Source organism: Pholis gunnellus (assembly GCF_910591455.1).
Source record: "Pholis gunnellus genome assembly, chromosome: 5".
Lineage (NCBI taxonomy): Eukaryota > Metazoa > Chordata > Actinopteri > Perciformes > Pholidae > Pholis > Pholis gunnellus.
In genome coordinates this window covers 13,185,308-13,208,252 of record NC_136531.1, presented here as the reverse complement: position 1 = coordinate 13,208,252, position 22,945 = coordinate 13,185,308, and the positions used below count along the sequence as shown (strand labels likewise).

The window sequence follows — 22,945 nt, the reverse complement described above, 5'->3', positions numbered from 1 at the left end:
TGTTCTTTAGTAGACCATAGAGTCTATGGTTGTTGTCTACTCAACACACAGTCTATGCCATAGACTGTGTGTTGAGTAGACAACTGACTGAATTTAGGAAGTATTAGACCATAGACTGTACATAGAATATACCACAGACTGATTTTAGGAAGGATTAGACCATTAGACCTGTATGGTGGAGGGGAAATGCAGTAAAGCTCCATGTATGGGAATTGTGCACATGATAATGCACACACAGTTAGCAGAACACTTCCTGATGTATTTTGAAATGATATCCACAATAAAGGTAATTAAAAAGGTCCAAAGCGAATCAATAACAAGACAATATGAGCCACTACTACAACTTGTTACCCCTTTTTAAATGGTGCCCTATAGAAAGTGGGACTGAACTATTAAAGGATCTGGCTTAAGCTTTGAGGATATTGACCATGCATGACTAATCAAAGTTCCTCCTGTCCGCTTCCCCATATGGAGACAGCAGGGCTATTTATTGAGATTACATAAACCGCACAACCTGTATAATATTTAGTTTGAAGATGGAATATGCAACCTTTTGCCTTAAGGCAGTAAGTGCTGTGCGAGTCCTCCCACTTTGCTGGGCATGTCTCCATCTAGCACTGCTCATCCTCATGGGCTGTCTACCTTGCAGTGGCTGCTAGCCTGAGGCTGGGATAACCAGCATTCATAAAGCCACAATAGGGGTTTAGAAAGAAGCAGTCTGTCTCAGTAAAAGCAATGCGGTTCTTAATCTGATGTGCTGCAGGTTGAGTTGTTTTTATTGCTGTGTGATGTAGTTGGTGTTGCAATAACTTCCCTGAACATATTAGCACAATGCTGCTGATCACATCCGTGGGGCACATAATGAGAGCAACAGAGGCCCAAAATGAATCACTGGTGTAAAGCCTGTTTTAGAAAAGAAGCAGGTAAAGATTTGTATGGAAAGTGCCATGGACAAAAAAAGTTGTGCATAATATATCCAATTTATCACGTATCCTTAATACAAAAGAGTTGTATATTGTAGTTTGTCATGCAATGCCTGTGGGTTAGCAGGCCTACAGCAAGTTATGTATATATTTTGCTCAGCTGCATGGACTTAAAACGTGAATTTACCTCCATTCATTTTTCTAAATATGCATTCTGACCTGTGAATCAGCATTGATTTAAACAATCAATGTTAAATCCTAACTCTTAGATAGCTTGTAAACATTCCAATGTGAACACAGGGTCAAATTCCATGTCACGTTTTTCCTGTGGCTCTTTGTGCTCAGCAGTACAACTCTACAGTCTGTGACCGACAGAAAGCGGACAGTCATTGAAGGAAAGTAAGTATATATCTCATTTGCATTTATTTGTGCTTTTCAATCGTGGACTGGTGAACTAGTCCATGTGTGACAGAATATGCTGTGGTTGTAATAAAGTTGTATAAATCCTTAAACTCTACCTAGTTGTAGGTTATAATACAGCACTGACTTCTTAAGTGAAAACGTAAAGTTTTCCTTTAATTTGTCAGTATAGCTTAACATGAAAAAGGAATTTGGTGGGTGGGGTGCTGTGAAACTGATTGGTTGAATGTAGTCTCAACATACAGGCTTCTTATTTTTCTACTCATGCTTATGAGACTTTATAATAAATAATCCCTAGGATGTTTTTTGTTTTTGCCACTCAGGCATTAAGTCTGTCAGAGTGTAATATCTGCTTTGGTGTTCTTGCAGTTGTTGCTTTGCTCCACTGTCATTCTCTTATGGAAACAGAGTGAGAGGAACAATACTATAGGAATGTATCATTAAACTTTTAAAGTGTCATCTACAGCACATAGCACAGAATTTTCAGAATTTCACAGTCATTATGAGACAAGAAAGCACCTTGGGTTACTTCACTTTATTATCTATTAGTTTCCTCTTTCATGTTCAAGTGGAACAACAAGTTACTAGTTTCCTCCATTTACGCATGTATCAGAATGTCTCAGCCCTCGCAAAAAGCAGCACACTGCATCCCACCTCACACGCTGACCCGGCTGGCACGAGAGTGGCTGGCAGAGGACACACCAAACTTTGACCTGGCAGGAGTGTGCGTGGGGTCACAGGAGGTCGAGGCACGGTTGCTGTGTAAAACACCACACAGTGTCCTGGCAGGGAGCCCCTTCTTCACAGCAGTGTTCACTGAGGTCGGATGCACCGTGGACTGGATTCATCCAGAGGGAGCTGAGATTGGTAGGTATTACACATTGTCTTCCAAAGCACCAAGATATTAGATCAGATAAATGTATAAATCCCTAGAGGGGAAACTAGTTTTGTCGTTTGGACAAAAGATGCACCAGTCGGACAGCAGTCCACATATCAAAGACATACTGCCACTACTAACAATAAATCACAAACTAGCACAATCAGCAGATAGAGTCTGCTTTGTCCCTTTTTGTATAGTGCCTTTGTGTTGTCTGTCCAGTCCAGTTCACTGTTCAGGTGAACACCCAGGTACTTGTAAGATATCACCATCTCAATGTCCATTCCCTGGATGTTGACTGGTGCAGGGGGAGAGTGCTCACACCGGCGACAGTTCACCACCAGCTCTTTGGTTTTCCCAGAGTTGATCTGGAGGCGGTTCTGCTGGCACCAGCCTATAAAGTCCTGGTTCAGTTCTCTGTATTCCCTGTCATCCCCGTCCGTGATGAGGTCGACGATTGCAGAGTCGTCAGAGAACTTTTGCAGGTGACAAAATATCTCAGAAAACAAGCAAATATGACAAGACACAATTTTCACATGAAGGTCAGTTAACTCAGCCAGAGAAAAAAGTTGCCTTCAGAACGTTTTAGAGTTTGAGGAAATGAAACTTATGTCATCATGGGGCTCCACCGTGCACAGAGTTCAACAAAAGATGCTACAGTATTGAGTTCCATTATGGAAATGTTCCAGCGTGTTGACTAAAAAGTCAGGATATCTCAGTTTCTGCTGCATCAGTTTTAAATATTATTATTTTTTTTTTTAAATCTGTCTCTTGTGAGTCTACCAACTTAATGACAGTGCAACACAAAATAGTTGGGTCATCCTTTAATCCTGTTCCTATCGTTTGTTGTTACTGCAGCATTAAACAAGGAACTGGCCCCAAGATATTTGTAAGAGCAGTGGAAATGATTTCAACCTCCTGACATGTGGTGAAAACTCAAGATGCGTCGAGTTTCTTTTTCAAAGATCAATGACTAGCTCCTTCATCTTGCACATATTAAGGTTCATGTAATTTAAATCACTTAAGATCAATTCCCCACCCAGAATGTGGGCAGTATATTACTGGAACTTGTTCCTGGAGGCACCATCCAACCTCTGCCGTTCGTCCAGAATGCAGCAGTCTTCCACCTAGCCAAGTTCTCCCGCACAACACCGTTACTCCGTACCCTGCATTGGTTACAAGTGGCTGCTAGAATCCGATGGTTATAGTCATGGTCAAACTCTCTGAACTCTAAATTCTCCAATGTCTTTGTCTCCCCTCAACAGGTCCAAATGCCATCACGCTGACTGCTGTGGTGAGAGGCCCAGCAAGGTGCCTCCTCCTCGGGGAAAGGCCGGCTCTCAACTGCCTAGCCCGGGCCTCGGGGATCGCCACACGCTGTTCTCAGCTCCAGGCAATGGCAACAGTGAGAGGCTGGCATGGAGAAGTGGCTGGCACACGCAAAACCACTCCGGGCTTTCGTCTGGTGGAAAAGTACGCCATGCTGGTTGGCAGTGTGTCCATGCATAGACAGGACTTGAGTGGAATGGTGATGCTGAAGGACAACCATGTCTGGGCATCAGGAAGTATCACACAGGTGGGCGGCTGCACCATAGATCGGACAATGGCTCGTACAATGTTTGTTCTCACATCTCATTGAAAAAGAAACACCACAAAACTCTACAAGTTAAGCATGTTCAAAAGAAAAAAAAACATTGAAAAAGTTTAAATATAATTACCCCTGTTTATAGCATTCAAATATTTTACTTTCAAAATGGTCAATTTTAATTTATGTGGGTTCCATTTACCACATTTTAAGGGCAATTTAAAAAAAACGTGGTTAACAGGGTTTCCTATGCTCATGAAAGTATTTACTTCTATACATTTTCAAAAAGCATTAAAATATGAAGACCATTAATCCAAATATGCTATATTAATTATCCTCCTTTAAAAGTTGTCTCATTTTAAACAGTCTTTTAGGGTTCACAAATTATGTTTATAATAAATTGTACAGTATAAAACTCTATTCAAGTTAGGAAGTTAGTCAACAGACAATGTTCGACAAAGAATGACATCTGTCCTAAAGTCAGATGTGCTTACAATACAATATGTACAACAACAAAATCCACCATGTTTGTTCTCCAGGCTGTGAAAGCTGCCCGGTCAGTGTCTGGCTTCAGCAGTAAGATCGAGGTGGAGTGCCGCTCTGCAGAGGAGGGCAGAGAGGCAGCTGGAGCTGGAGCAGACATTGTTATGCTGGACAACTTTCAACCTCAGGTAAAGATTATGAAAATAACACAAGGCCCGATCACTTCTTTTAATTGCCTGGTTTGAACTCACCTTGCCACTTAACCACTATATGAGACAACACATCCCTTCTCTCACCATAGGAGCTCCATGGTGCAGCTCATGCACTGAAGGAGGAGTTCCCAACACTACTGATCGAGGCCAGTGGAGGAGTGACTCCAGAGAACTTGGCTATGTATTTGTCCCCACATGTGGACATCATTTCTCTGGGCTGCATAACACAGGGATGCCCAGTTGTGGACTTTTCTCTCAAGGTTCAAAAGCCTGTTGTTAACTCAAGCCTGCAAAAATGATGACCATCACAACACAATGTACACAGTGGCCCACTGATTGAATGAGAACATGGTGTGAGACATTGTTCTGAGAAATAGAGGAGACTTCTTTTTAGTGTGTTCAGTTTTTTCCCAGAACAGCTACGATTACAGTTATCTTCTGTTTCTGTTGAAAAACAATTCACATCCTGTTTGCTCACTGTGTTGTTGGTCATTTAATAAAATGAAAAGAGAAACAAGCTTGAACTTGCTTCTTTGCCAGGGCCATGTAGGTTCAATGAAGATTTTATAGTTCTTCGAAAAGCTAAATATGCAAAGTTGCATTGCCATAGAGAAACAGCAGTTATAAGTTAAAATTAATCAGCAGAGATATCAAAGACATACAGAATGAAAGGACAATTAAGGAAATTATAGGTTAGCAGGCACCCTATAATATGTCCCAACCAAACATTTTTGTTCTCACTTGAAATATTTTCTAATAGTGGTGTCCAGCCACGCATATCATTTTGTTTTAGTTTTCCTGGTTTTGAGGTTTAACATCTGCTGCCACCCCACACACAATGGAGGTGAATGGTGTTCACATCATTGAAAAATACAACAGCCTCATTTCTTTCTCGAAAATATGTCCAGATAATTTTTGTATAATCTACAGACATCACAGGCAGCCAAAGTGAAACCGGAACCTCCAGGTTCTTTTCCAGAGGTAAAAAAAATCAACATAACTTTACTCAAAGTATGTTGTGAGCTGTTGGTGTATGTTTAAATATGCAAATAAGGCATTATCGTATCAAATGTATGCTAATCTGATTACATTTCAAGAACACAAATCTGAAAATGGGATAAAGCCATGGTTCAAGTTTGGGATTTCTCTTTGTTTCACTTCATAAATCAGAAAATACTGTCAACAGCATTAAAAACAATACATATTTCCCATGTTTTTAAGAATACAATGTTCTACAAATCATGAATGACTATGAATGATATCGTAAAAAACAATGTAAAAATGTATATACCTATAGATAGGAATGAATGGTTAGGGGTTTAATTCCTGTTCCTACTGTCTGTATGCTGTAGCTGGTAGCAGATTTAATAAATAATAATTAATGAATATCAATTTATGTCACTATTATTAGTAATTAAATTATGATTTATGAACCCATAAATTATTATAAAAGAATGATGGTACCCAGCTTACGCCATAAGCCACCACTAGTTTGACAAACAGAATTTAACATAAGATAACATTTTGGACAAATTTGATATTAATCAATTTAATCTTAATCTCAGGAGTTCAATATTATATAAGTCTTTCATCTTGAAGTCTTTTCGTTTTAGAGTCTCTTGCTCTTAAAAGTTGCTGGAATATATCTTCAGCACGTTGGTGCAACGCTGGTTAGAGCTGCATGGCAGTGGAGTTAAGTCTTTAATTGTCCTAAGCACAACAATTACAGTGAAGCAGTCTTGTTCTCAGTAAATCCTTCGTATTATAGTGTATACATGTTGTGAAAGTTGAGCAAAATGTGTGTTTTGGGGTCCAGGCTAATTTAAAGATGTTAAACCAATATGACAGACGCCTGTGCTAACAATAACAATAACAATACGGTGCAAAATGAGGGATTTAGGAATTACAAAAGAAAGGCGAAGAATGAGGAAAAAGCTGAGAACATTGCTGTGCGAGCAGAAGTGTCGTAACCACCTGCAACGGAAACACCCTAATTTTAAAAAACAATACAGGAAGTATTGCACATTCACATGTCTCAACAGGAGCAGCGGCTTTGTTAGTCTAGAGAGAATGATGCATGGGCAGCGTCGGATCTTCCTGCTCACCTACATGGTGGCTGTTGGTAAGATCTCAAATTTTGCTACATGTCGATTAATTGATGAGACAATATTTATCTACAAAAGGAAAGATAGGGATGTTTTATGTGTGTAGGGTAAGACTTGAAGGTGATTTTGAGGCTAAAACCCTTGAGAGATGTTGTGTGAGCTCCTTTTGGGAGGTAAAATAACAAAAAATAGTTGCATTTTTTTTGCAACGTTGGAAAACCTTATAATGGGTGTTTTTTCTTTTTTTTACTTAAATGTTCACTATACAGATGTTATCATATTCAATCATTTAAGTTTCAACACTCAGTTTGATGTGTGCTGATTGCAAAGGTTCAGGAAATCCATCGTGTGTGAAACTACTTCAGATTTTAAAATGTAATTTTTAAAATGTTTATGAGCAGCACACACTTTGAAAAAATGCAGAGGGGAATATTTCAAAACCTCAGCACAAAAAAACTAAACAAAGCTATCAATACAAGAGGAATTGTGATGTGATTTAGGTGAACTGACCCTCTAAATCCAAACAATATGTTAAAAAAACAAACATATAATGGCTGACAGAGCTGAGCACACTGAAGGTTTTTCCTGCATTAAGTGACTTTTTTTTACACAAAATCACTATATGGGTGTGATGGCAAAGTTGTTTGTAAAGTTGGCTATTTACACATCCAGCAGATACGGAGCATCTTGCCTTCTTTAGATTTTTGGTTATGTGTGCCCTCAGAATAATGCCACAGATCTGCATAATGCAATTAAGCACTTGAATGTGCGTAGCACACCAGAATTTGAAGTTAAGTTCAACAACAATGGCAGAAAGGTTTGTGAAGTGAGATGTTTTTTTTAGTGTAGTATATTTTGGCTCCAGAGGACGTGTGTGACATCTGATAAACTCAGTTGGGTCTGAAGATTGAACATTTCAAAAATCTGGATGTGTGGACTTAGAAAGAAGTAAGCTTTCCAGACCTCTGTAACCTCCTCCTCATCTTCGCTTAAGGCTAGCAGCTTAAGCAATAGCCACTACTGCACATCACACACAGATCTCTGACCAAATTGTTGCAAACGAGTGGCATTGTGGGTAATGCAGTCACTGGGTTTTGTCAAGTGGCAACCTTCTGGTCTGAAAAGGTAAAAAAGATAAAGTCAATGCAGAAGTTTGTTAAACTTGCATTCTCTCTACTGGCCAACAGGGGGCGACTATCTGGTTACAAAAATATGTCTGATTGCATAGAAGTCTATGAGAAAACGGCAGTCCATAAATCAATGGGTGACGTCACGGTGTCAACGTCCACTTCTTGCATACAATCTATGGGTTTGACATGAGGAAGTTTAAATTTTGCTGCATCAAATTTGATCCTTTTTTAAACAGTCCATCCTGAAGCTGATGATGTATTAGGAGTGCAATGCTAGATCGGTGGAGTTAAGAAGAACACTGTAGCAACCACCTTGAGTGTCACAATGTGTAGTTATGTTTAAAGTTTATAAAATCTGACGTTCTCAAATAATATATTCTGGTGTCAACTGGGCTTGATTTGGCCCTGATCTGTCCCCTAGTTAGATATGTTTATTAATGTGAACGATGGCGCTCTTGATGCAGCCACACGTCTACATGTATAAAGTAAGAAAAAGGCTTTGGCATTATTTTACACATTAGCTACATTTCCTATATTTGAACTGCATTTATAATTTTCTTTTTCTAGAAATATATTCTTAAATGTAAAAAGTGGGTTGTGCAGACCTAAACAATATATTAATGATTAATTATCTTAAAGAACAACTGTAGTGATGAATGCTTGGCAACGTTAGATTACTAGCCAATCTTTAAAATATAACTATTTCTAAAACAGTAATGTTATTTCATATTTCTCAAATTCTGATTGTTTATAAATTTCAAATTAGTTGCCACCTATTTTGATTAAGATAGAGCGAAACAAATCAAGTCCATTTACCAAAACTTGAATATGTGGTCTTTTTCTCACAAATTGCAGCCATCCCTGTCTCTTTGACTTTCAACATTGATATGACAACTCCAGATGTCTATAATGGGGAACAAAAGGATTTCTTTGGATACAAAGTGCTTCAATACATGTCTGGCACGGGCAAAGGGTAAGTTTCCATTTGCAGCTTGGTGGTTCAGTTGATATGTCGTGTTGTTGTAACTGAAATTGTCAAAATCGTGATTACTCATAAAGTGAAAGTAATCAGATTTCTATTAGCCATCCATGGTTTCCTTTTATATATACTTTAAGTGTAAGGTAGATCATTCCGGTTTACTTTATCAGAAGCTCCTCTGAACACTTTGTAGTTCATTACCTTGAATGATATTGCTTGCTGTTACTCACCTTCCTGTTGCATTACATAATGCTGACAACAGCAGAAGCCTTGTACTTCCTCTAGTTAAAGCTGTGGCGCTCATGGAAGCCTGGCCACTAAAATGATTAACCACTTCACAGGATAATCGTAACTGCACCGCTGCAGCTAAATGGCTCTGGCAGCATATGTAAGGCCGACCAAAACCGAAAGATCCAGTGCTTCAACCCTGAAAGTATGTAAATCCCTATTTTTTTTTTCAATAATATTCAATGAATCCTTTAATAAAAAAACATGAAAACATACAGTGTGCAACAATGCCGAAATATGAAATGTCAAATTAAATGCTAACTGTCGCCGATATTTCTTTTGCAGACACAACAATACCAGTCAAGCACTTTGGCCTGTCGATAGCCGAAGACTCCAAACGCTCCGAATTCACTGTGAGAAAAATCACAAAGCTCGATAAGCTCGATAAAACCGCAAATACACTTTCTCTGTGACAAGTTCTGAGCAAAATAAATCAGTATGATGAATCAATTTCTTTCACCTCATATGTTCTGATCTAGGTGTGCAGTCCAAGTGTAGTCCATGAATGCAATGGGAACCCCTATGTGAACAGCGAGTGCTACAACATCACAAATGAACTTCAGCCAATCTCCTCTTTCAGACCTGCTTTCCAAGGTAAAAGACACCTGGAGAGTGTAAACTTCTACAACTCTGTGGTTATTACAACTTATTCTTCCTGCACTGAAATAACATTCTCAATGCCCTTGTCTTGACTACATATCCTTTACAAATTTTAACTTTTTTCAGAATGCACAAAAAAGACAGTGGACCTTGTCTTTCTATTTGACGGATCAAGGAGTATGACCGAAGCAGAGTTCAAAACAAATAAACATTTTATAGTGGATATAATGAACAGCCTTAAGAACACATCAATCAAGGTCTGTGTGCTACTGCAAAATTAAAGTGTTCATAGCATTTGTTTGTTGAATTATATGCACATAACATTCCATACTATATGATCTTGTCTGCTTTTTTCAGTTTGCAGCAGTTCAGTTCTCCACTACACATCGAACTGTTTTTGACTTCAAAGACTACATAGCTGGTACCGATCGCAATAAACTTATGAAAGAACCCCATATGAGGTCTCTGACCAATACACACGGAGCCCTCAAATTTGTGTTGTAAGTTTTCAAATTCTAACTGAATAACATTTCAAAAACATTTAAAGAACTTGCACAGTACAACTATACTTATGAGCATCTTACTTGTTGAAATAATAAATGTTAATTTATGGATGAAGGGTTATTTATTTATTTTCTTAATGCTACTTTTACATTTGTTTCAGGGATGATATCTTGGAAAACCCAAAGGCAGGTGCTTCTCCTGATGCAACTAAAGTCGTGGTACTAATTACAGATGGAGTTCCCAGCGATTCAGACGGAGGCATTATTAAAAGATATGATGATAAAAACATAATTCGCTTTGTCATTGGGGTAAGCTGTGATGTGATATACATGTCTCATTACTCTGTCTGTCTGATAAATCTATTTATTCAGCTAAAACAGTCAGACGTGTAATTCCTCAGGAATCAAGTCTGTACCACTATGCAGATAATACACAGTCATACTTCTCAGACAAACACAACATCAGAACATTTAAAAAATATTTTGTCTAGTAAAACTGTCCAAGATTGTACACAATTATATTGTTTATCTAGCTGACGTTGTACTCTGGATACATTTTTTTCAAGAAGTATTCTGGTTTCAGGTCAAAACTGTTGACATGGCTTTATTCAGAGCCATTGCTTCAGAACCAAAAGAGAAAAATGCCTTCAAAATTGAGAACTATGACGGACTGAAAGGAATACTGGAAACATTTCAGAAAAAGATTTTTGAGATGGAAGGTGATGTTCAATTCAGTTGTTTTTCCTCCCGTACAATAGTGTTACAAAAATCCTTTTTATCTCCCTGGTGAACCTCTGCAATAGCAACATTAATTGCTAATGGTTTCTGTTTAGGCTCAAAAGTGTCTCGGGCAGGCGTAATGACCAATGAAATGTCTCAGAGTGGATTCAGTGCTGCCTTCCACAACGTGAGTAAAGTCAAAAATCTGTAAAGGGTCAGGTAAACAGTATCTTTAAACAGCAATATTTGATCTAGTTAATAAAAAGCATTTATGTCTAGAGACCATCTAGGCAATACCAATTTGGGCCAATACACAAAGTGGGGGCCCAGTGGTCCCTTCCCCACTTCCTATTCCCTCATACTTCCGGCGCCCTTGATCTGACCACAATCGGCCTTCATTTTGAACTCAACTATACACCTGTAAAGATTGGTGACTGCATCTTGTACAATTGTCTCATAATATATGAATTAAGTTGCTGTGCCACATCCCGAATGGCCTGTTATCTTCTACTTTTCTGTCGTGGCAAGTGAAGGTGTGATGTTTGATACAGACAATTTAAGTTGAAAATAAACACTGGTAGGAGTTTTGATAATACAGGTTTCAGATTTATATTCGTTATCAAAAAAGTATTGGCAGCAAACATGCCTTGAGCAGCTTACTTTATCAGAAATGCATCAGAAAAAGTCACACTTGTTTCCAGGAGAGTGTTATTTATGTAGAAATGATAATCATAAAAAATACATAGAGAGGTAATTAGTGAATCGAAATACATGGAATGGTTATTAAAATAAGGCTAAAAAGCAGTGTCCTGTAGACTTCTTTGACACATGTAGCATCCATCCAGTACCCTAACTGGGTAAACCTTGGGCCAATGGAAGAACTCAGCAGAAGTGTGGCAATAAAAGGTAAATAGTGGCCTGAGCATGATGCTAGCTACCTAAAACAAAAAGACTCAAAGGCGCCATTATAAATCTGTAAAACTGCTTTCAGTAATCGTCAAACTAAACAAGCAAACAAACCATGAATATTAAATACCATGTACAACAGAAGTGTGACATCGTCTTAATGTTAACTGCTCATAACCCCCTCAATTCAATGTTGCTCCACTTTAGCATGGAGATTCCATGTTTTGTTGCTTATTTGGATGTCTGTTAAATGATTTCTTCTCTGACACAGTTGATCTGTCTCCTCACAACATAATTACTGTTGGTAATTCCACTCCTCTCTGTGCTCTGACTGGACCTGCACATTTCTGTTTAACAGGATAAATTGATTCTGGGTTCAGTGGGATCAAACAGCTGGCGTGGTTCTCTCCAAGAACGTCATGAACAAAAAGAAACACAAATTGAAGATCCACAAATGCTGATGGACTCCTACATGGGTACTGAACATAAAGTTGTTTCTTTCTTTTAAGATTTTTGCTTCTTTATTTCAGAAAATATATTTTTATTTGGTTAAAGATGTTGATGATCTATTTTATTTGAGGTGATGCTTGGCAAAAACACATGCCTCAGTAAATGACCTCTATCCGTTTCCAATCTGACCATATGTGACTGACACTGTTGCAGGATACTCACTTTCTGTTGGAGAGAAGAATAGTGTTCCTCTATATTTCACGGGGGCACCAAGATTTGAGCACATAGGACGGGTCGTACTTTTCAGACACGATGGCAAAAACTGGAACGTGGCCCAAAGAATAGATGGGGAGCAGGTCGGTAACTGTCTTGAGAATATATTTATTGTTAAAAATCTGGTTTGCTATACACATTCCAAACAAAAAAAGTTTTCAGCTTTAAGGGTGCTATGCTCATGTTTTCCTGAATCTGTCATTGCCTTTTTGTTATTCCATTAGAGCTAGCGTCCTTCCTTTTTAGGACATTTCTCATGAACCTACTTTGTACTCAAAGAACAGCAGCCTGTCACAAAAGGAAGGTTCATATTTTGACCTTTGAGATAACTCAGTAAAACTTGTAAACCCCAGACTCAGAAAACTAAACTGAAGGGCTTCTTTTTCCCTTAAAGTAATTATGTATATTTGTTTGATCAAATGCATTTAGAGATGCATCTTTATGTAAATGTGCAAATGTGCGTAAATGTGCATATGTGCATGTAAATGTGCATATCATGCCTGTGGTTGCAGGGAGGAAACCAGAGCACTTCCTTGCACTGGCACCACCTAGTTTTGCTCAAAGAAAAACTGTGAGAAGATGACAGTTGTTCGAAGAACAATAAACGTTCATACATGTAGGCTTTTCAAAAATGGTTAAGGGATATACATTTTTTTTTAACATAATTGATATAAACTTCCCTTTTCAGATTGGTTCCTACTTTGGTGCAGAGCTGTGCTCAGTAGATGTCAACTCAGATGGTGACACCGATTTCTTGTTGGTGGGAGCTCCACTGTTTTACCAGCATCAAGAAAAGAAAGAAGGACGGATTTACATCTACAAACTGACTGATGAGGTGGGCAGTGATAAATGGCTACTATGTGATTGACAGCTCGCTACGATGGCGTTGTACGATCTGGGAGTTCACCATGTTTTGGTCTTTACAACTTTAACCATTTAACAGTGTCTTTTCAGTTCATGAAAGTTAATTGTAACATTTTGTTTGCCTAAAAAAGTTGTACTTAGCTCCAACCTCTTGTGTCACTTCTTGTTCCCACAAAAAATAAATAAACGTAGTCCCCAAACCAATGGGTGAGGTCACAGTAAATACAGCTACTTCCTATATACAGTCTATGGTTCAGAACCAGTGTTTGAATATTAATGAGGTTCCTGGGAGCTAATAAATGCATTATTCTCTTAACAAATTAACATATGTTCGTATTTCCAACAGATGCAACTGATAAGTGAACTGAATGTGACTGCACGATTCATGGGGAGATTTGGTTCCACCATATCCAGTCTTGCAGATTTAAACGGAGATCAACTCCGAGACGTAGCTGTTGGAGCCCCCCTTGAGAATGATAACACCGGGACTGTGTACATCTACCTGGGTGACAGACACAGAGGGATACGCAGCACTTTCAGCCAGGTGAGACAGAGAAAAACATTGTCTTTTTTTGTTTTGTTGTATTTTTTAGATAAACGTAGTTGGCCCTATACATGAACAAAACAGCCACAGATTTGGTGAGTGGTCACTCTGCCTAGAGCAGGTGTTTTTTTAGTGCATTAACATTATGAGGGTTCGACAAATGAGTTTGTCTGCCAATACACCAGACATAAACTGGCTTTTGAATAAAACTAACAAAGACATCCTTTAAATAATACGGCTTAGTAGAGAATAAGATTATCATCAGTGTATTTTTCAGTGATATTGGTATTTAGCTTTAAAAACCTGTATCTGTCTCACACTGGGCATCTATCAAAATAACTAAACACACAGCATTTGACGCCACCCCCTCTCTAATGAACGTCTTTTCATATGTGTGCAAATCATGCACTGTTTCAGTTGTCCAATCCCTATTATTCCAGAGAATCATGGGACAGAAAATAAAGCCGGGGCTGAGATTCTTTGGACAAGCCATTGATGGGGACATTGACCTCGGAGAGGATGGACTCCCAGATATTGTTGTCGGATCACAGGGCTCTGCTGTTGTCTTAAGGTATGGATACTGTGGACATTATGTTGTACAATTGCTAACTCCTTCCCTTTCAATGCTGAGTTTTCACAACAAAAGAGTTGAGCACATCGACCGAGAATCTACCAAGCACCATGCGACAATGTACGGACCAGAGCACTCACCATGTACTGTTAATGGTACATGATGAGTGTTTACATGAAGTGTCTTGTCTCTTTTTAAAACCGTAAAACTTCATGAACATCAACTAGATGATTTTCTACTAAACAAAAGAATAACACGTTTTTTGCCTGATTCCAAAATAAAGTTGAGATGAAATTTGGTGTTTTCAACCAATCAGGTGTAAGGACTCTTATTGGTGTCTGAATGAAGGAGAGAACTGTCGATCATTTGCTATACAAGCAACTTAAATGGCTGACTCAATGGATGAATCAGAAGCCACAATTCAAATTCATGTACTGAGATCTTGTTAAACCATCCTTCACGCATAAGTAAACAATCAGCCTACAGAAAATATCATGTGCAAAGTCTGATCATCCATCTTTGTGATGAATGTCTTTCAGGTCCAGGGCCGTCTTTGATGTCACTGCCCATCTGTCTTTTCAACCCAATATGATAAGTACTGATAAAATTGACTGTCTGGGCAACACAGATGAAACTTTACCAATGGTTACCCTAACAGCCTGCTTTGAAATGGTCGAAACAACAAACAGCAAATCAGGTACGGGCCTGACCCAATAATGGGATTCATTAGCAGCTGCTGATAAAACACACCCTATCAATATTTTAATCCTGATGTATGCCTTTGCAGCGGGAATGAGCTCCAGCCTGAACATCTCTTACATGCTCTATGTGGATCCAATGAGACAAACAATTCGAGGTTTCTTCAGTCAAACCAACAAGAAAGCTAGAAATCTTACCTCTACCTACGAACTGATGGATGAAAATACCTGCTTCAACTACTCCGTCTTCATGCCAGTATGGAGATTAATTGATAATATTCACCCTCCCATATGCAGCTATGACCAACTGTACATCTATACATTTCATCCATGTCTCTATACCTCAGCTAGTTCATTCCTAGATATTCCCACACAACACACTTTAAATCCACAAAAGTTTTGTCAAATTTATTGATTAACTTTTTTTGGTTACGGTGATTAAGATGCCAAAATGAATGCTTTGGGCATGTGTTCTAAGGGCTCTTTATGCTACAGATTCCTCAAAATTGTGTTCAATTTTGTCTTCACAGATAAGAACATTTTCTGATAATGACTTCCGTTAAAACGTCTACACTTGTTATATATATAACAATAGAAAATATTCGCACCAACCTACCTGCCCGTGTAGCAACACCTTTTCTGTCACATTATCATAAATTTAGTTTGTAAAACCAGATGCTGACTTATTCGTCAGCTTAATCACCAAAAAACAAAACAGTAATAATAATAATAATAATAATTGTAATACACTAATGGATTATATAGTACTGTAGCTTAATATTGAAATCCAATTTTCAAAATATAAGTGCCTGCTTTTTGTCTGTGCTTCAACAATAAGCAGATGACTCTTCTTTTTTTTCTTGCAGCAATGTGTGAAAGACACATTATCACCCATCCTCATCAAATTAAAATTCTCCCAAGTTGACAGTGAGAGTGCGATTGCCGTCCTGAATATGGACAGCAAAATGCAGGCTGTTGTTGAGGTATGTACAGTGACTTCAGCAAAAGGCTGCAGGCAGTCACATTCATTTGAATCCTGGCTGATTTTCTTTTTACATGTGCCAAAATCAATCTGTGAGACATTTGTGAAAACATAAAGAAAAGGATCTAGGAGGTGAAATGGAATTTGGTTTTTACGGATGCAACTATGACTTTTGTCAATTTGTCTTTTGTTTCACTTTTCCAAGTCGGAAGTTACCTTTGACACAGACAGCAAAGACTGCCTTGAGTTACTAAAGATCTGAATTAGCCAGATAGTGGTATCTTTTCCAGGCTAGCTAGAAACTTAAAATGTAAAACTTTTGTATCTTACTTTTTTTGTCGTTATATATAGGATTTTGAAATTACTTCTCTGATTAATTCAAACATCTGTGCAAAATTTATATCCAAAATTTGTTGAGAAATTTTAGTTGTGACCAAAGTGGTGGAGCGGTAAACTACCATTGCCAGCCTTAGAGTCTGGCACATTAATTGTGGTGGTAGATCAGTGCAGATCAGCTTGTCACGGCATTCCTGTTACGTTTCAGTCATATCATCATCAAAATCATCTGTGACTAATAATGAATTTGTCTGGTAACAAGGTCTGGTTTGTTTATTGTGTTCCAAAGGAATCCTGTGTCTTTGTTAGCATTGTTTTCTGAATGACCTGAACAGACATTTCCTTTAATTACAGATTCCCTTTGAAAAGCATTGTAGAAAAAATGACACCTGCATTGCCGAACTTGACGTGGATTTCAACTTCACGTATGTATAAATTATAAACACAGCACACAACTGTAACATTAACATCATATGACCAAATTTACTCTCTTTCTCTCAGGACTCCAACATTATTGGTGGCAATAGACAATTACTTCAACGTGTCTGTTAAACTGTCCAATCATGGTGATGACTCCTACCAGACCAGCCTAACAATGCACTATCCCAGAGGCCTCTCCTTCTCTAGGATGACTCTTACAGAGGTAACTTTAAAGTTAAACTTTTATGTCTACAACTGCACATCTGCTTGTTCCAACTTTACTGCTTATTAGAAGTTATGATACTAATTTTAAATTATATCACAAATAACATGTCAGAAAGACATTCATTTAATTAACCTCCCCTGATGTCAAGTGGAAAACTACTGCAATGCTGTCTTTCACAAGTTTTGTGCCAGAAATAGATTAAATGAAGAAAACCTATTCAGGATGTGTGTCAGACGTGTTACTGATCAAAAGATCAGACTGTAAGAACGGATGTTTGCAATTTTTAGACTTATCGGAAAGCTTGAACTAAAACATCACAAACGTGACAGCATTGAATTCAAACTAAAATATTTTATTCCAGAGTGTCTCAGTTCATATTTTTTCTCCTAAAACAGGCAACACGACCAACAGTCCACAGCTGTCAAGATCAAGAGGGAGTACTTGACCACACTACATGTGGTGTCAGCCGCCCTGTGTTTCGCAGCAGATCAGCCGTGAGTCTTTTTGCACCCAGACGCCCTCGTTCCAGACATTCACAAATCAAGAAGTGTGACCAACTGCCTGAACCTGTGACAGTTACAACCGTGGAAACTTCTCTCATTTAGATAGTTTCTCTTTCACTCACATCTAACATTATTGTCTTTTTTCCTGTGAAGGCAACATTCATAACTTCTTTCCACATCATGAATGAGTACGAGTGGGAGGACACAATTACGATAAACATTACTGGTGAAAGGTAGCGGCCTTCTCATACAATCCGACACACAGACCGTAGCCAAACATTGTCTATGTATTACTAAAATATGATTGATTACTATATCATTACATATTTCCTGTTTAATATTCACAAGAAATGTTTTTTTACGTCCATCTTTACAGCGATAATACAAACTCCACCAGGATTGCTTTCCTGACCAAAAGCATCCCAGTGCAACTTGAAATAAAAATGGCAGTAATAGTGTAAGTTGAGAACTGTAGTTCTTATATATGCCTAGTCATTTTTATAATGTATTATCCAGTCAGTGGTAATATTATCCTACAGCTACCTGCATGTTGTGATTATCCTGTACACTTTTCAGGAAAGAAGACCCTATGAACTATCTGAACTTCACAACAGAGGATAGTGGAACAAAACAAATAGTTGCTATATACAAGGTGAGGCAGTACATTATTGTGCAACAAGCAACCATTAAAGCAAATTTCAACTAATCATTAAGTAGCTTACTGATCAAGATGAAATTTCAGACCTGCCTTTGCTGATTGTTTGGCTACATGAGAGGAGCTGCATGGTGGTGCAGTGGCTAGCACTGTTGCCGCACAGCAAGAGGGTGTAATTCCCAAAATGTCAAACTATTCTTTTAAAATGGAGCAACTGTCTCTCACTCTTGCAGATAGAAAATCTTGGTTTCAAGAACTTTCCTGTCAACGTGTCCCTGTTCTTCCCAACTGAACTGGAACATAACTTTGAAATGACAAACTATCAAGTCTTCGTCCAGCAGGTAACTCAGCGACTGACAGAACGCTACTTTTACCTGATTATACGCCTGCTTTCTATAGAATTACTAATCCTTAATGTGTCCTTAATTACCTTTTTATTTTTAGAACAAAACTCAATGCACAGGCATCACTGAGACAAAATCTGAAGTAAGTAAAACATGTTCAGTATCAAAATATTCTAACTGAACATGTTGTGGAATTACAAATCCCTTAATTAAATTAACTGTTGCTGTGTTACAGTACTGTTCGCCAGAAAAACATTGTAAAATGATAGTGTGTGACAGTTTCGTCCTGGAGAAAGAATCACCCACTGAGTTCACGTTGTCAGGAGACGTACAATTCAGGGATCTCAAACAGCATGCAGCGGTACGTAGCAATGCACACACACAGAGTATACATACCACATATACCATTGAACGTGGTGAATATATCATGAACTGACACACTCTTACTTTGCAGAATATTGCCTTTCTTAAACGATATGTTGGAGATGGCGGAGAGGTTAAATTTAAAAGCTTTATACATGTCAACTATGACAAGCAACGATATGTGCTGGACTCTCATAAACAGGTATGTTCACGTTTGACCACAGTTATGCCATTTTAAAGATATTGCTTTTTATGTTTTTCAGGATAATATACTGTATATATATATATATATATATATATATATATATATATATTAACAAAATAAATATGGTTTTTACGCAGGAGAAGTCCAACAACGATCCAACGGTGAAATGGGTAAATTCAGTCTACAAATGAGCAGCCAAAAATATTTTATCTACAAGACATTTTAGATCCTCATTCAAATATATCGAGGCCCCACTTTGAACACTTGTATATTCTCTGCTAACAGACTGAAGTTCGGGTTGAGTTCATAATCCCCCCGAATAAACTGCTGATCATTTTAACTGGAGTTGGACTGGGACTGTTGATTCTGATCATAATCACTGTCATCATGTTTAAGGTGAGTGTCGATTTCCAAATTTAATTAATACAAGAAAAACTTCTATCCAAGACAAACTTCGAGCTGTTGCTTGAATGTTAGTAACTGATCAAATAACATTTAAATTATACTTCTCTGCTGCAAAATGGGCCTCTGTGGCATTTGGTCTAATGATATTCTTGTGTCTGTCATAAGTTGGGTTGCTTTAAGAGGAAAACGCTCGAGTATTATCAAGAGCAGGACGACGACGCTGCTGCTCTTCAGGCGGACACCCCTAGACAGTCCACATCTGCCCCCACCATGGGAATGGTCAGCCAATCGGAGACTAATGGCAAATGTGACGAACCTTCAGAGGAAGATACGTTTCTTAATGATGGTGAGGCAAACGACAGCACCCCACCGGCTGATACAGAGGAATGACTGGATTAGTGGGCTGACTGAATTATAGTGCATGCAGCATGCACAGGAGGTCATTATAGAGTGCTGCAGGAATGAGTTGCCAGGAAATCAGTTAGAATTTTTGCACTTCCAGTTCTTAGCCTAACGTTAGCTTTTGTATTCTGCCAATTGCCAAAGGTGTTCACTTGTTCTTGCTGAAGAAAATGTGTAAGTGTCATGAACTTGTGTTTGCCACAGAGCTTATTTTCTGCAATAATCCAGAATCCAATGGAAAAGTCCTTTTCTGTTTTAGTCAAGGGAACCACTGCGATGCTAACTTCCGGTATGGCCTGCAAAAATACTTCATCCCCGCAGCGCTTTGTTGGCGAATAACATTGTTAAAGAAACAGTTTGACATTTTTGGCTTTCTTGCTGAGAGTTGGATAAGATTGATACCTTTCATGTCTGTCTGTTAAATATTAAGCTGGAGCGAGGAGATTATTATCTTTCTGCGGTGCTGTCAACTGCATCTCAGTCTCCCTCAGCAAGTAGCATTTGTTCAGTTATAAGTGAGGTGGCCGAGTATGAAACTTTGGTCACATGGTAAGTGCTGGTCTGGTATCATGGGGGAGATCAAAACTGTTATGACAAGGTTCCCCTGGGGGAAAAAAAAAATGCATGATGTATTTCATCACACGCAATAACTGTAAAACAGCAAGGACGCTGAACAAGTGACTGAGTGAACACCAGAAACATCAGCTCAAAGTCAAAGTCAGCTTTATTGTCAATTTCTCAGTACTTTACATACAGAGGAGTTGAAAAACCATTTCTCTCTAGTCCAACATATAAGTGAATACAGATAATAAAGTGCAAACAGATCAAACAGAAAAAAACATTTGAGACAACATATATATTAAGAAAAAACTTCTGTATTTAGCAGTCTGCAAACGTGGTCACACAGCGCCAACTGGGAAAACCAGGGGTCAGTGGACATTCACATCAGATGCCAGACTTTTAACAGAGACAAAGATTATAATCTCCCCTCTACATCATGTCCATCATGTGACCGACGTTCCATAGCTACAGCGGGTAGAGGTAGAGGCACCGGATCAAACGAAATCTGAAAAAGTTTTTTGTTCTTTTTTTTGTCAAATCATAGCATGGTGAAATGCTTTTATATATAGTATTAATATTAAAGAGGCGCTGCACACATAAGCATGTTTTTTGAGCTATTCACTAAATGATATGACTGAGCTGTGATGATTCACATCAATTGACATTTCATGTGTTGAAAATGACTCAACAATGCAACTGTTTTAAATCAGCCCTGAACCCCCCCGCACAGTATTTATTGAGCAAATGTGAGTTCTACTTGTATTATAGCCGAGTGCTTCTGAAAATGTATAACTTTTTGATAATTTGTGTGAATGCAGGTGGTAAGTTTAATGCATTGTTAATTAGAGAGCCTGCAGCAGCAGCAGTCATTTGGTTTGTACCACTTTACAACAAAGTACACAAAATTGTAAACCTTCAAATAACATTTTACATTTCAGACCACAGGGAAAAAACAGGTATAATGTTGTGTTAACAGGAGCAGTATGATAAACTTTGGGTTAAAATAGTTTGGCCTTCCATTGTGTGTGTGTACAGTGTATATATTTTTCTTATGCCCTTAGATTATCTTGTTGGGGCAGTGTTTATGCTCTCTATTAATAAAAACCCTCAACAAACCCACTGTGTCTGTGAGAGATTGAATACTGTATTGAAGTATTATCTTGTATTTGTCATGCATCATTCTAGGATGCGCCAGTTTTAAACAAAACACACAAAACACCCTTTTACTTGCAAGAGATAGTAAAAAAAAAAGGAAAAATATATTATCTTTTCACTGACAACGTGTCCAGAAACATGGCATCTCATATATGTTGTCATTTTTATACAGAAATGCAGCTGCAAAAAAACAAGTAGTAAAAACAAATAAACGCAAGGAAGCCTTTATACATATATCTTGATGATTTAAACATATTTCTTTAAATGCGTTTGTGACGTTTGCTTCAGTTAGCTGTGGTTTGCCCTTCAGTGTGTTGGCAAAGCACTAAGCGCTTTGCACACTAGCATCAGTGTGACCGAAGCCTCAGAGCAGCTCATTCATCACACATGCTGGCTATGCCATCAGTTGCATAAGATACACTGACATTGAGAAAGTAACAATAAAACTGCTGTGTTGTTGAGGGGGAAACTTTAAGTCTATGGTCTGAAAGAAGAATTCAACATAACTCTAACACTATACCATGAAAAATAATGATTAGAATCTTTCAGAATTCCAAGGCGAGACTTCAGACCTTAATCATTAATGTACAATAAATGCTGAGAGGTTGATCTTGGATCCTGTAACTAATCGCAGGGCGTTTTTCCTGATGGTTTACGGCAGAATACACAATGACAACACCTGTTAGGTCCAAAAGTCAGCATGTTCGGTGAAGTCGAGACATTTGGATTCAGCCACGTTTCTTACTGCAGTTGAATGTTGGTATTCTTTGTAGAGTTCTCATCAAATGCTACTACGGTCACAGAAATCTTACTGACACACAACACCATGTAACCAAAGACACTAAGATGATGATTACATTTTTCTCAGTTTAATATGATTTTTCTGGATGAATTGAAACAAAACAAAATTGTAAAAGATTTGTGAACTTTTTTTTACCAAAATTCCCTTTGTTTGTTGCGTGCATGGCCATTTATTCTGACTTTTTTTTCAAGTGACCTGAACATAAACAATAACTGTTTTACAGGTTACTACCTTTTAAAAGTAACTTTGAGCCAATGACACTGGTTTTACTGAACTTGAGATCAATTTCAATGTATGAATTTCAATATGCACATCTGAAAAGCAGTAAGAGACAAACATGCGTGGAAGAATGAGTCAGTAGGACGAGAACTGAAATTACAATAATAAAATTATAACTGTGTTTTAAAATAAATCAGAAATAATGAGAATATTGTTCTTCCACATCAATCGTTTGT

General features: G+C 38.1%; 2 protein-coding genes across 2 annotated transcripts; both read left to right on the top strand.

The window, feature by feature from the left end:
* Window positions 1-1,265: 1,265 nt before the first annotated feature.
* LOC306696296 (nicotinate-nucleotide pyrophosphorylase [carboxylating]-like) lies at window positions 1,266-5,002 on the top strand. The gene is made up of 5 exons (XM_079159878.1): window positions 1,266-1,322; window positions 1,957-2,210; window positions 3,486-3,796; window positions 4,345-4,476; window positions 4,590-5,002. The coding sequence occupies exons 2-5, from the start codon at window positions 1,958-1,960 to the stop codon at window positions 4,797-4,799; spliced, it is 906 nt and encodes a 301-aa protein (XP_079016004.1). The 5' UTR covers window positions 1,266-1,322; window position 1,957; the 3' UTR covers window positions 4,800-5,002.
* Window positions 5,003-6,572: 1,570 nt separating this feature from the next.
* Window positions 6,573-21,649, top strand: LOC306695907 (integrin alpha-L). Its single transcript, XM_079159340.1, has 31 exons — window positions 6,573-6,622; window positions 8,591-8,708; window positions 9,056-9,147; window positions 9,288-9,355; window positions 9,482-9,596; window positions 9,729-9,859; window positions 9,960-10,102; window positions 10,267-10,414; window positions 10,689-10,824; window positions 10,939-11,012; window positions 12,090-12,207; window positions 12,395-12,537; window positions 13,143-13,289; window positions 13,665-13,862; window positions 14,303-14,433; window positions 14,973-15,130; window positions 15,221-15,387; window positions 15,998-16,114; window positions 16,804-16,874; window positions 16,951-17,092; window positions 17,491-17,589; window positions 17,752-17,831; window positions 17,975-18,055; window positions 18,175-18,250; window positions 18,487-18,594; window positions 18,698-18,739; window positions 18,833-18,958; window positions 19,052-19,162; window positions 19,303-19,335; window positions 19,451-19,561; window positions 19,736-21,649. The coding sequence occupies exons 1-31, from the start codon at window positions 6,574-6,576 to the stop codon at window positions 19,958-19,960; spliced, it is 3,558 nt and encodes a 1,185-aa protein (XP_079015466.1). The 5' UTR covers window position 6,573; the 3' UTR covers window positions 19,961-21,649.
* Window positions 21,650-22,945: the final 1,296 nt, after the last annotated feature.

Coding starts and splice junctions, on each gene's coding strand:
- LOC306695907 (XM_079159340.1), top strand. CDS start 6,574: ATGCATGGGCAGCGTCGGATCTTCCTGCTCACCTACATGGTGGCTGTT. Junction 19,336..19,450: donor ACGATCCAACGGTGAAATGG/GTAAATTCAGTC, acceptor CTCTGCTAACAG/ACTGAAGTTCGGGTTGAGTT. Junction 19,562..19,735: donor TCACTGTCATCATGTTTAAG/GTGAGTGTCGAT, acceptor GTCTGTCATAAG/TTGGGTTGCTTTAAGAGGAA.
- LOC306696296 (XM_079159878.1), top strand. CDS start 1,958: ATGTCTCAGCCCTCGCAAAAAGCAGCACACTGCATCCCACCTCACACG. Junction 3,797..4,344: donor CATCAGGAAGTATCACACAG/GTGGGCGGCTGC, acceptor TTTGTTCTCCAG/GCTGTGAAAGCTGCCCGGTC. Junction 4,477..4,589: donor TGGACAACTTTCAACCTCAG/GTAAAGATTATG, acceptor CTCTCACCATAG/GAGCTCCATGGTGCAGCTCA.